The sequence below is a fragment of the Lichenostomus cassidix genome, chromosome 2 (assembly GCF_008360975.1).
Source record: "Lichenostomus cassidix isolate B80296 chromosome 2, HeHo_3.0, whole genome shotgun sequence".
NCBI classification, from domain to species: domain Eukaryota; kingdom Metazoa; phylum Chordata; class Aves; order Passeriformes; family Meliphagidae; genus Lichenostomus; species Lichenostomus cassidix.
Genome location: NC_139482.1, coordinates 31,374,125 through 31,387,229, shown reverse-complemented (window position 1 = coordinate 31,387,229; position 13,105 = coordinate 31,374,125). Strand labels below are relative to the sequence as shown.

Below are 13,105 nucleotides of genomic sequence, written 5' to 3'. Positions count from 1 at the left end.
GAGATCCTAGGGATGAGCCGAAGTCCCAAGATGATCTTTGGTGTTTGGCAGGTCTCAAGCTCCTTGGTCAGATTGTTTTGATCATTGTGGTGTCTTTTGGAAGCAATTTAACTAGTGCATAGAAGTGTGAAGCTACATTTACAGAAAGGACTAAGATTGTAGAATATCTTGTCAATATTCTCATAGTTGGGGGATGTTGACCTCCTAAGAAAAAGGACACGCCTTTAAAGTTACAGCATTCATTGCTACTTCTTCGTCAGTCTAGTTAAATGAAATACACAGAAATGCTGGCTTGTTCTGTTTATTTCTTTGGTTCAGAAGCAGAAAGGCACATTTTTTCCCGCATGCTGAGCTCAATTAAATAAACATACTTTGAGTGCACTGTTATGGGTGGCAGGGAGATGATGCCCTGCTCTGGTTATTGAGAGCCTGGGCACAGAGCAACTGTCCCAGTATTACATGTGGATGTCCTGGCCATCCAGACTACATAATTTTCAGGCATACTCTTTTTACCCTTGTGTGTGCCCAGAGTCACCTCCAGTGCATTTCACAGCACTGCAAAATCACTGCATTGCTCTTGCTTTTCAGGTCTTTCTCTGCTGTTCAAGAGCAGGGCAAATTTTGCTCCGGTAGTAATAAATCTGGTTCTAACTGCCTGCTTAGCTAAAGAAAACCAACCATTCATAAATAATGAAACATACTATATTGGTTCCCAGGAAAGACACAAAACAGAAGTGGTTGTCACTTGGTTGTTCAATGAGAAACAATAAATAAAATGCAGGTATAGTAGGAAAGCCATTTGTACGTGACCTTTGTAACCCCTAAACTATTACTTAGTTACATCACATTGCCAGAATTAGTTTGAAGTACAACAATTTCAGTATCCTTCTTACGCATCCTGTGCTGCAAGTAATAAACACCAACCTGCTATGCTTTTCTTCTGCTTTGTGTTTTTGCTGTTTGTGTGACTTAGAACTCTGGTCTTTCATCCTCGTGGAGGCCAGCAGTATGAGCATTAGAGAACCTGTTTTTATTGTACTGGATAAGCAAGCTCTTGATTCAAAATGACCTTGAAAAAACATAATGATAGCTCAACACAATGTATCTGTGTATCAATGGATAAGTGAGCATGGATAGAAGGGAAAATTGTCTGAAATTATGTTTGGCTCTCAGACTCCTAGTCCTACTGCTCATGGGCAATGCAGAGTCCAAGGTAGCTGTCAGTGTGCTTTTAGTGGTTTTGGGTCTACCATGTCTCAGGTCTCCAGAGGATTACTTGGAGTCTGCAGGAAGAGACAGTTTTTCCAGGGCAGTTTTTTAAGCTGTATTTGGGGTTTTGCTTTATTTTCCCCCCAAACCTTTCTCTAGTTTGTTTAAGATTCCACAGAGCTGAATCAGTACTCTGGAGTGGAGGGGAAAAAAAAGTCCTTTCTCTTTGCTACCAATGTCCTGCTCTTCTACTCAGATATTTCCTAAATTAATTACTCCAGGTCTAGAAGAATTACCATAAATGCTGTGTTATAAAGGACTCCTCAGCTCTGCTCTGTGGGGTGAATTTTATGGTGTTGGGATCCTTTAAACTTCTTTTCCTGTTGAATGGCCATGGGTACTGATTTCATCTCCACCCCTGGTTTTGTCTCCAGTGACACACCAGCTCAGTCTTTGGAGGCTGAGACACTCTGCTCTAACAAAACTCACTACATTTGCAGTAGACACATTGGGTTGAAATGAAATGTTCTGTAAGGCATAGGAGGCTAGACTAGATGATTTAAGGGTTTCTTTCTGTTCTGTGTGAAGTGCGGGTTGAAAGCAGAAGCAGGGAGCTTTTGTGCTCTAGTCCATGAGAAATATCTTGCCTTTATATTGCCTGAACAGGGTGGAAATGATGGGTCCCCACAGACAATTTGATGCTTAGTTACCTTCTAAGAAGTTGATGTGGCTTCACAAATACAATTGTACCTTTAATTCTCAAATACAGCTTTTTGCTTCTGTTCTGAAATTTCTGTGTTTTATTTGCTGTTTTTACAGAAAAACATGAACTGCAACCAAATGACCTGGCTATCTCAAAATCTTTGGAGTCATCCAGTCGTATGTTTGTATACAGAAAAGATCTGACTGATTCTTTGGTAAGGATCAGTATTGTATGTTTCCCATTTTTTGTTTGTCTTAGGATTCCTCTCAGAGGGCTTTTTCAATGCAGAATACATTTTTTACTTCCTTTGTAAAGCTTACTGAGCTGCTATTCCTAAAAAAAAAAAATCTTTCATTAACAGCAGTTATTTGACTGAACAGTAATGGAATTTGTTCATCAATTTTAAATAAACCAAAGCTTCTGTACAGCTTAAGTCTTTCAATCTACATCAGCCTGGAAAAGCTGACCTGGGATTGTACCAGAGTGGTTGGGATGAGGATTATTCAAGGCTCTTGTGACTCTTTCCTCTCCACCCTGCCTTGCGCCTCTGTAGCACTTACAGTGGCTGGTTTGTAATCAGGCAAAGTGGTGAACAAATTCCATGGAATTACTATATGTGGAAATAGATGTTGTGTGAGTTCCACCAGAACCATCAGTGCACCCCCTGTGCTGTGGCAGGCATGTGGTCATCTGATGTATAACACTGGTGGTGTGTCCTCTTCCCTTCCTTCTGCCTGTCTGTCTCTCCATCCTCTCGCTGAGGCTGGGAAGGTAAGCAGATCAAGAGGCAGCAGATCTCTCTCATCCTTCCCTCTGTCTTCAGAAACCAGGATTGCAAACTCCCTCCATCCCTCTGTGTTTTCCCAAAACCTCAGTGAAGCAGGCAGTCAGACACTTTGCTGTTTCAATAGTTTTCTGCTAATTATGCAGATGTTTCCAGAAAAGAGCAGAAAAGAGTCAGTTGTATCACAGTACAACTAGGTTGTACTATACCTAGGATCTGTGCATTCATCCTCAGGATGAGAAATGTCTATTTACATTTTGTTGGATCAATGTGCCCCAAAGAGCTGACATGTCACTGTCATTGCAATCTGTCATCCCCATTATCTCTGGCATTCGAGCCACCTCTAAAAATGTGAATATTAAGGGAAGGTTTCCTGTGCAGACAGGTGACAGCCAACCTAGTTTCATTAGTTAAGTAATAAAAATTGCCAAACTTGCTGTGACTGTCAGAAATATAGCACCAAAGTAATGGCTTAACTGATAAGAATAATCTTTCATCTAGGCAGATGGTTCATGTGCCAAGTTTCAGACCAATGAGGTTAAAAAAGCCAAGAGAAATGCAAAACTTTGAAAATCCAAGCTAATAATGGAAATGTCAAATGATCCTGAACACCAGCAGTAGCACAGCACTCCACAGTAATATACTAAGTAACTTCTATGAAGCAGAACCCACAGCATTTTGCTCTTTGTTGATTACATTTGGGGTAGATTAATCATAAAATGTATGGATTTATGTTATTTGTAAAGGTGGACTGGAGGGCAGGTTACGTGTATTTATTCTAAATCTGTTGTGTTTTCAGAATGATTCTTTTATATCAGAAAATTTACTGATGTCTTACTTTAGATTTTATTTTCTGATAGTTTCAGGGATTTTATTTTCATTATACTGTCTGCTTGGTCAGTGTTTTAAATTCAAGATTGACAGAGGGAGGGGCAGAGAAGGAGAGAGGGAGGCTGCCTCAGTCTCCAATAGCAAACCATTGATCCTATTGACCCATTTCCCATTTCAGGCTATTTATTAAATAGGTTATAGCTCCTTCATTTTGATTAGTGGGGAAAAAGGCCCTCAGAGTGCACTTAGAGAAGATTACTTACTCAGCTGTGTTTGGTACCTTAGTATAGTAACTGTTTCATTGCAGAACTTTTGACATTTCTTGAGGATTTTTTTTGTCTTGTCTATTAATTTAGAACCCGTTTTCTGAAAATGAGGAATTGCAGCAAAGATCTGTGCGGATTTTGGGAATTAACACCTGGGATCTTGCCTTAGAACTCACAAACTTTGACTGGAGCCTCTTCAATGCAATTCATGAGGTAAGAAGCACCACATCCACATCATGCAGCCTTGCACATTGAGATGCATCTTGCAGCATTAGTATTCCTGGGTGCTCAGCTCACTGTCATGACAGCATGATTTGGCAGCTCTCAGTAGTGGTGACAGGTCCAAGAGTTATCTTGCAATCCTTGAGACTGAAAAGAATTGTCAAGGGTTTGTAAATTTCCTGTGTTTGGGCATCTCATACGTTCCCTGTGTACCTGATGTGTTTTATTCAGATTTGCCTCAAGAGAGTAGAAGACCATGATGGAACTGTAAACTGAGAGTTTTCTAAAAAATCTCTCTGTGAATATGTTACATATGCAAAATGTCTTATGCATTTGATAGTTTTTCAGTAAATACAGGATTCCACAAATAGTTGTCTTTCATATCACTTTATCCCTAAAAGAATTCACAGTTTCAGCAATTTAGATGGTCACATTACTGTTCTTGTTAGGCTTCAGTGAGATGAAAGATACTGGGCAGGCTTTATTAAATGGGATAATGGTGCACTTCAGGGCCCATTGGGTTGTTTTGATGACTTTGATAGGTTCTGGTTATAGCTGCTGTGTAAAACACAGTTAACAGCAGAAAAGCTCTCTTGAAAATATCATCCACTGAAAAGTCTGTTGGCTTTCTGAGAAAATGAATGTGAAATACCCTTGTTTTTCACCAGATGCTTTCCTTTTCTTTCATTTTGGGTTCTTTTATTCAGTTTAGACACTTTAAATTTGGAACTGGCCAAGTTTCGGGGGTTTTTTTGAGCAGAAATCAAGACCCACATCTCTATTAAATAAAAGTTGGCTAAAACAGAATCAAGTTTGAATAGACATTTTTCAGATACTGCAGTGGTTTGATATGATTGCTTTTTCATACTGAAACAGAAGTGATGAAATACAGAAACAGATTGTTTATGTCTTATACCTGGCTGTTGCCAGAAATGGAGCTGCAGGAATTCTTACAAGAAGAGCATACCTTGCAGGACTTCCAGTCCACTTGCCTTCTGTAACAAGCCTCTAGATTTTGCCAAGTCAAACCTGAATCATTTGCGATTGACTCATGGATAATGAAAAAATAACCATTTGTGACCAGACCTTGTTTCAAAAACATACTTCTAAATAATTTACAGTTCTTTAATATTTAAATTGTTTTATTATCCCTAATGATATTGTCAATGTCTTCCAGCAAGAGCTGATATACTTCACATTCAGCAGACAAGGCAGTGCTGAAAACACCGAGAATCTCAGTCTTCTGCTGCAAAGGTGCAATGAGGTCCAGCTTTGGGTGGCCACTGAGATACTCCTCTGCAGCCAGCTCTGCAAACGTGTTCAGCTACTAAAAAAGTTCATCAAGATTGCTGCCCAGTAAGTTGTTAGAGTTGCAACAGAAACCCTTGAATTCACATTGTTTGTTTGGCAAGGAGTAGGTGGAGAAGCAAGATAAGAAAACTAATTTGTCATCCTGTGTTTTGATAGTGTAGTAAGCATACCTAAATAAAACAGTTCATGATAACAATAGCAGACACTGGTCAAAACCAGACATGGTGGAGTATATGCTGCTCAAATCTCCCCTGGCAGCTCAGCTGCAACATCCCTGATGGAGCAGAGATAGCTTCTTCCTTAGCTGAGATAACCTGACGACCATATGACAGAACTATTTCAGCAGCAAAACAGTCACACAAGACTAGATGGAAATCAAAGCACTCTGTTATAAACTTGAAAGTCCTACCTATAGAGAGGAACCCAACTGCATGGAGCTGTTGCCCCACGTCATCCTCTCTGGAGTATTCTTTTACTTATTGGAGGAGTAGTTTTCTTCATGTGTTGGATTTTACAGTTTAGTTTTTCACTGTTACTAAGAGGAACGGGCATTTATTCTATGCTTTGCAACAGAATACAAATATATACTATACACAGAGATTTCTTTTCTCTGCAATCACTCTTTGTCTTAGTAACCAAGGAAATGGAGCAATTTAAATATGTGCAATCATCCTCCTCACCTCTCTCTCCACTTGTTGGGCTTCTGCAATATTTGAATATGCATGTTCATTGAAAATGTGTAATTTGTTCCTTTCATCGACTGGGCTGATTTAATTTGCAAGGCACTTATATACAAAGGACTCTTCTCTGCTGAAGCAGTGCCTTTAGAGAAATTAATTCTTCTAATCTAATCTAGTGTAACTCATAAATGTGATCTGATTTAGTTTGGAAGCTGGGTGGTATCCAGTAATATGTTCATTTTCTGCCATATCAGTGGCCAAAAAATGGTTGACTCTGTGTGCCTTGCTTGCACCAGTGTAGCATTTATTTGCATCCCAGGAAAAGTTTTGTGTCTGTCCCACATGAAAAAGAATATATTTGTTACCAAACTAAAATGTTCCTCTATTTTTATTGATTCCATTCTGTTCAGTGAAAAGCCAAAGTTATGGAGACTAAATAGAGTTGTCAGTAAACAGCAGACAGGCTCTCCCAGTGAGGTGCAGAAGCATCCACCGTTGGAGGATGCAGGTGATGAAATGAGTGTGTAGTTTTCACAAGACTTTTTTTTAATCATAAAAGCTGCTTTCTAAATCAACACACTACTGCCTCTCATCAGCTCTGGAAGAGTTGATGAAAGAGGAACAATTAGGGTGGAAGGGATGGTGTGCTAAGCACAGGACTCTCATTATGAGACACAAGACAAGCAGCCCTCCTGTTTTCCTTATGACTAAGGCAGAGACGTAGGGCTCTATGAACATCTCTGGCTGCTCCCTGTTCTCTGCTCACAGATTCAGCAAGGAATCTTTGTGATTTTCCTTTGGTCGGGGAAAGCACCAGGATGAAAATTTCATGTTCATCATCTGTGTGCTTTGCTGTTGAGGCACACCTGAAGAAAATGAAAGCATTTTACACAAGTGTGTCAATACATAAAAGGGAGACAAAGTTTTTGAAAAATCCTTGTGCTTCTGTTGATGAGTAGTCTAAAAGAGAAGACAAGTGGTTCAGTAAAGAAAATTAATTAGCACGTTATTAGAAATTAACAGCCTGGGGAGTTTAAAGAAACAAGCCAGTGTAAGGTTAGAATAAACAGATTATAACAGCAGCCTTTTTGCTACCAGAGCAATCAGTGGCTGACTGTAAGGGACATCCCTTCTCTCTACAGTTTGCTGTGAGAAGTGGGCCCACCCAACACACAGTTTATGCAGGCTGCGTTGGACACCTTCCTTGTTTTGAAATGAATTGCCTTGGGGAGCTGCCTGGCTTTAATGATAAAAAGAATCTAAGCAACAAAGTTGGGATTAACTTTAAGACAGCTGAAGTGAAGTGAGAAATGCACTGTCTCAAGATAGTACACAGTGATAAGGGTAGGCTTTATAAAATTTGTAACAAGTGCTGGCGATTTTCCTGGCTAAGGCCTTGGCATGTACTTCTCCCTGGTGATAAATCCCAGGGAAGCCAGTGGATTCATTCATACTTAAAATTATCTTAAAAGAGGATTCTCACTCTCACACACAAGTGCACCCATATATTTGTATGGTCTTCAAAGATCTGCAAGAGAAAGGGCAATATTTTTGTTTGAAAAGGACTGAGTATTTCAGGATTTCAAGTTTCCTAATAGACTAGAAATGAGCATGGTCTGATTGTATATAGTAAAATGTCAGGAAATAGAGGTATCCAGCAAATTCCATAGGAGCCTGTACAGTAGTAGCTGCAGGTAGTTTATAGGAATATGTAGATTGAACACTAACCCGATTTTCAGACAATAAAAATGATGAGGGATTGCAAATGCATTGGAGGATAGATAGATAAAAAAAGAATTATCTAAGGAGTCTAGGGGCATGTGCAAACAACAGTAGGATAAGATTTAATTTAGATAGATGCCAAGTAATTCAGCTACAGAATGCTAATACTGAGCTGAAGAAATAAATGCATGATTGTAAAGAACATCCCTGTGACAGAGGTCCTTGGGTGATAATAGATGACAAATTAAAAGAAAGGACAAAATGTGGTGCCGTTCCAAATAAATAATTTGCTGTTTGTTTTATGCTTGCATAAGAATGTTATATAAGAAATTATATTTCTTCTTCCCTCCCCACTGTCTCACTACGTGAGAAAGTAGTGAAGGAAAGAAGGAAACACATGAGTTAAAATAAATTACAAAGAATTCAATGAAGGATAATAACAATATGGAAAAGCAGACTGCAGGCCACAGCCACAAAGAGAAATTGAAGGAACCTATGTTGTACAATTTACAGAAAAGATGAAAAGGGGGATGAAAATATTTATTATACAACAGAATAGAGGTCAAGGAATTATTCTGTATGGTAAAGGACAGCTGGGAGTAACTTGAACATTGAAAAGGGAAAATTACTTTTGACAGCAAAGAGAAAAAAAATAACCTGCCAACAACAGGGTTGATGAGACAGTAGAACGTTTTCTAAAAAACTTCTTAGAGACCCCATCACCTAGACTGCAGGTGGTTATGAGAGGACATTTAATGAGTTCATTATGTGGAAGATGATTGTATGTTAGTGCTGCGGGTTGAAATGAGACTCAGTAACCTAGGATACCTCTGCATTCCATTTATTTCTGATTCTGAGTACAAAAAAAAAATCGTATTTTTATTCCTCAGTTGTAAAGCCCAAAGAAATCTGAATTCATTCTTTGCAATTGTTATGGGTCTCAACACTGCATCTGTCAGCCGGCTGTCTCAGACCTGGGAGGTAAGACACATCTTTATATCTTTTAGACACTGTCAAAACCGTTTCGCACAAAGGTTGTAGACTGGTGAATTATCTTTTCTTTCTAATTTTTGGTTTTTCATGCTGAAATCAAACATGGAGTGAGTGTTTGTGGAGAAAGTTCTCTGTGACAAAACTAAATGTGTCCTTCCAGAGTTTTAAATCAGAACAAAGCATGGAGATCACATGCTCTTCAAAGAAAATAAATTATTCTAGCATTTTAAGGAGATATCAGAACAGAAAGTCTTACAAAGGTGGCTCCAAACAAGCAATACCATATTATTGAATAATTTAATTAAAAAGCCAAAACAACAACATAGAAATAAACCTTCTCTAGTTCTTATTCATCACGTTTTTTGCAGTGGCTCATCTTGAACAACAAAGTTAGGAAAAGAGCCATGAATAAGGAGCATGCTGAAGAACAGAGATTATTTGCTTAAGAAGTCCTGGTTGCTACACAGAGCATGAGTGGGTTTCAAGGAAAGTCCTAGTGGGATCCGTATTTATGTTGTGGATTTTTTGTTTCCATGCAAGTAGTATTGATATAGAGTCATAGTATCCCTATTGAGTGATAGTGTCTGCAAGTTCACTGTGTCTGCGATGAACCAAATATTGGGGCAGGAGAAATTGATTGGGATGGGGTGGAGCCTTATCCCTCCTTCATGCCCTCACCACCACCGGTGGGCAGTACTTGAAAAATATCAGTCTGTAATACAAAGTGACAGAGAAGGGCTGAGATCTGCTGCCGTGGAGATACTCTTGAGCTCCAGCAGCTGAGACCAAAGGGCCATTAGAGACTTACAAACCCATCTGACACTGTCCAGAGTCTCCCCCCTTAGCTGAAACCATGCATATGGAAACATCACTCGTATGTCTGTGGCTTTGACACACAGAGAAACAAGGACTTTTTACAGGGACTTAGGCAAGGAAGAGCTGACTTAGAGCTAAAGTAAAAGCTTTAGAGAAAAATACATACCTGAGGATGATGATACAGAAATGCCTTGTCTGTGATATTTCTAAAACACCTCTCTGGGGAACATTTGCCCTGGCCTCCTCTTAAGAGTTGCCTTCACTCCATTCCTCTGGAGAGTGGAAGAGCCCAAGTATGGTCTCAAAGGCAATGACAGAGATCTCTCCTGCACAGAGACATGCAGAACTCTGCTCTGTGCTGAGGCCTCTGGAGATCATGTGCTGCCGGTGGACTTCTCTCAGGAAGAGCAGAACATGTTGCTTGTCGGAACAAAGAGTGAATCTGCATATGTACTGCTGTAAATATGTCACGTTTCCGTGTGTAAAATATTTATCAAGTCACATCCTTTCTTTTTTTTTTACTTGTAAAACTTCATTGCTCTGGAAGTTTCAAAAACAGAAGGTTATTTGCATTAGTAATGTGACTTCTAGAAAGTAGAGCAATGTTTTAAAATTAATTATAATTACTTACACATGTAAATGAAACAACCTAAATTTAAGCAGCCGTTTAGATACTAAATCATATTGACTCCACACTTGATTTCTTAAACAAGTAGTGTGCTCCCAAGCATATTCTACTTTTTTTTTCTACAGTATCCAGTGTTTTAATGAGCCTCACTTTCCCTGGTATAAGATACAAAAAATATGCAATTGCAGTTCCATGTTCAGTCATTTTAGAATTTTAATCATACATATCCACTTAATGTAATTGTTCTAAATCTCTTTTCTCTTGGTAGTGTCGCTGTGGCTGTCAGGATCTAAGCACAAAGACAAGACAGGATTTGTGCTAAGAAGGGATATCTTTTGCTAGGCTAACTGTTATGGTTGGAAAAAATAGACAGGCTTTAAGGTCCACACACCATTCTTCAAATCTGAAATACCAGCATGAAAATTTAAATTGCAAAACAATTGCTTTCATTGTAGTGATGTGAATCTATTAAAGCATCTTAAAGGCAGAGGAAGTGGATGCTTGTGGAGTAGAGCAGGTGAGGGCCAAGACAGTAGTTTGTGCCTGGACTCCCTTAGAAAGTGTTTTATCCACCTCTCTGCAGTATTAGGATGAGATATTGGAGACAGAGTAATCAGTTTATTAAGGAAATACCTCACTTTGGCACTAGTATGTGCCAGAGTTAACCCTGATCAGCACTGGCATGATGTATAAAACAGAACTGAGTGTGATGACAGTGAATTTCTAGAACCCATGTTCTGAGGGAAGATTGATTACAACAAATTATTTAACCTGGATGTGATCAGTTCCTGAATTCTCAGCCTGTGTTACTGCTTCTGTCTTGATATGGATATTTAAGTAAATGCAGCAGTCGTGGAAGCTGGGGAAGGAAATAAAACCAGCTGCTAACATGCAGTTTCGATAGAAGAAGGATGCAGGTCCCAGAATGAGGCTGCAGGGCTCAGTGCCTTTGCTGGCATTGCACTGAACATGGTCTGTAATTAGGGCTCTGGGAACTGAGGAGCAGAGGTTAAACTGCATGTTGGTACTTTCAGCAGGCACTTCACCCAGAGCAGTCTTGTGGAAAAAAATGCCTCAGCATTTTTCTGCCTAAATCACATTGTCTTTTCTTTCTTTTTTCTCCCCTCTCTGTTTGCCACACTTCAGAAAATCCCTGGGAAGTTCAAGAAACTTTTCACTGAACTTGAAAGTTTGACGGTGAGTATGGTGTTGACAGCAGAAGAACATTGCTTGCTTTACCTGCCTTCCTTCTTCCTAATTTATTTGGAGTCTGCCTGGTATTGTCTGGAGCTGGACTTGTCATGTCAGATCCACAATTTGCCAAAGGCCACGTGGCGCCCCAGAGCTCCGACGTGGTCTGCAAACTTGAAAAGGAAAGAGGCTGTGTTCCTGACAGAGGGAGGAAGGGCAGAGAGAGGTAAATGTAGTATCGTTCCACCAGCATCAATTTGGAAGCTGTTCTTTTGCTCTGGTAGCTAATCAGCCTTTATCTGAGGCAACGTGTTGCAGATCAGGAGAAAAAGAGACCAGCTCAAGTTTTAAAAAACAAATGTCAAAATCTGAGGCTTGAGGGTCTTTGTCAGCATTATGAAAGCAGAATAAAGAAATGTTTTCTCTGGCAGTCATGGCATTGGGTGCATGGTAAGATCACTGCCTGGCATGAGGAGCAGGAGATCCAGCCTTTACCAGCTGTCACGCTTCTGTACTTGGAGTTCTTTATAAATGAATGGTTTTAAAGATTCTGTGTGAGCTGGTGTACAAAAGAGTTTGTTTATATGAGAAATTGAGATTAGTTTTTGAATTGGCTGCACAATACCACTGAAACATACCACTTTATTTTCTTTGAAAGTCTCCAGTGTGCTCCATAGATTTTAAGGCAGTTTTTATTGGGGTTTTTTGTTGCTCTTTGGTGATGTTGGTTTTGTGGGTTTTTTAAAGAAGAAATTAATTAGCAATACGTTCTCGGATACATTTTGTACTATATAGTAAGAGATTTTGCTAATAGAAATTTGTGGGGAAATTAAAGAGCAGTCCAAGAGAATCTATTCTGCAGCTTCCTCTCAATTTAGCACTGCTTCATCTAGAGGAACGTAATTGCTTTTGTTCCTTTCACTGTTTACGTTTCCTGTTCAGTTTAGCATGTCAGCTAGCTTACAAAACCTTTAGCTACCTTGTATCCCAAAGAAACCTTTTATATCTAAATCATGTTCAGATCATAAGCCTGTAATGGATTTAGAATTGCTCTTTTTATAGCCTATTGATTTTTCTGTCTATTACTCAAATGGTTTTGTAGGATCCTTCTCTGAATCACAAAGCTTACAGAGATGCATTCAAGAAAATGAAATCTCCGAAAATCCCCTTCATGCCGTTGCTTCTGAAAGGTAACCTTAAATCTTGGCTGCTGTTCACTGTTGTTAATTAAAATAAGTGTAAGGTGATTTTTCCTTCAGGTTGTCTTAAGATGAGTATGTGACAGATGCGGTGATATCTACGAGATAGCACTTGGTCTGGATAATAAGCAACTTCCTTTTAAGACAGGGGGAAGATAGCAATTTTCACACAGGTTTTAAAATTTCATACTGTCCTGTCAGGTGTGGATAGAGCTGTGTGCTTTTGCTTTGGCCACATCCTGTTCAGTGGAGAAGTGTGACCCTGCAAGCCCCTGCACCACTGGCCATGGTCAGACTGCTGCTGTGAGATGCCTGTTGGGAGATGCTTCCCTGCTTTGCTGGGATGAACCTCCCTGGTGCCACCCTGAAAGCAGAACCTGTCCCATCTGTCTGTCCTGAGAGGATGGCATTTCCAAGTCCCTTATAGGTCTGAAAGAGATAAATAAAATCTTACTATCTAAAATTATTTTTTCTTAAATCTGTTAAAATAAAGTACAACTGCTTGCTAATGCAGTGAGCTGGGCAGCTAATTAAGTGGCAAGTATTTCAA

The 13,105-nt window shown here is 39.5% G+C and overlaps 1 protein-coding gene across 3 annotated transcripts in view; it reads left to right on the top strand.

Annotated features, from left to right (window-relative positions):
• The window catches only part of RAPGEF5 (Rap guanine nucleotide exchange factor 5), a 205,761-nt gene that overhangs the window by 177,713 nt on the left and 14,943 nt on the right, over positions 1-13,105 (top strand). For all 3 annotated transcript variants that reach the window (XM_085050902.1, XM_085050901.1, XM_085050900.1), the window contains 6 exons: positions 2,029-2,126; positions 3,884-4,006; positions 5,193-5,371; positions 8,619-8,709; positions 11,312-11,362; positions 12,459-12,546. In XM_085050902.1, the coding sequence (XP_084907028.1) occupies positions 2,029-2,126; positions 3,884-4,006; positions 5,193-5,371; positions 8,619-8,709; positions 11,312-11,362; positions 12,459-12,546 (630 nt within the window). The remainder of the gene's footprint in view (positions 1-2,028; positions 2,127-3,883; positions 4,007-5,192; positions 5,372-8,618; positions 8,710-11,311; positions 11,363-12,458; positions 12,547-13,105) is intronic.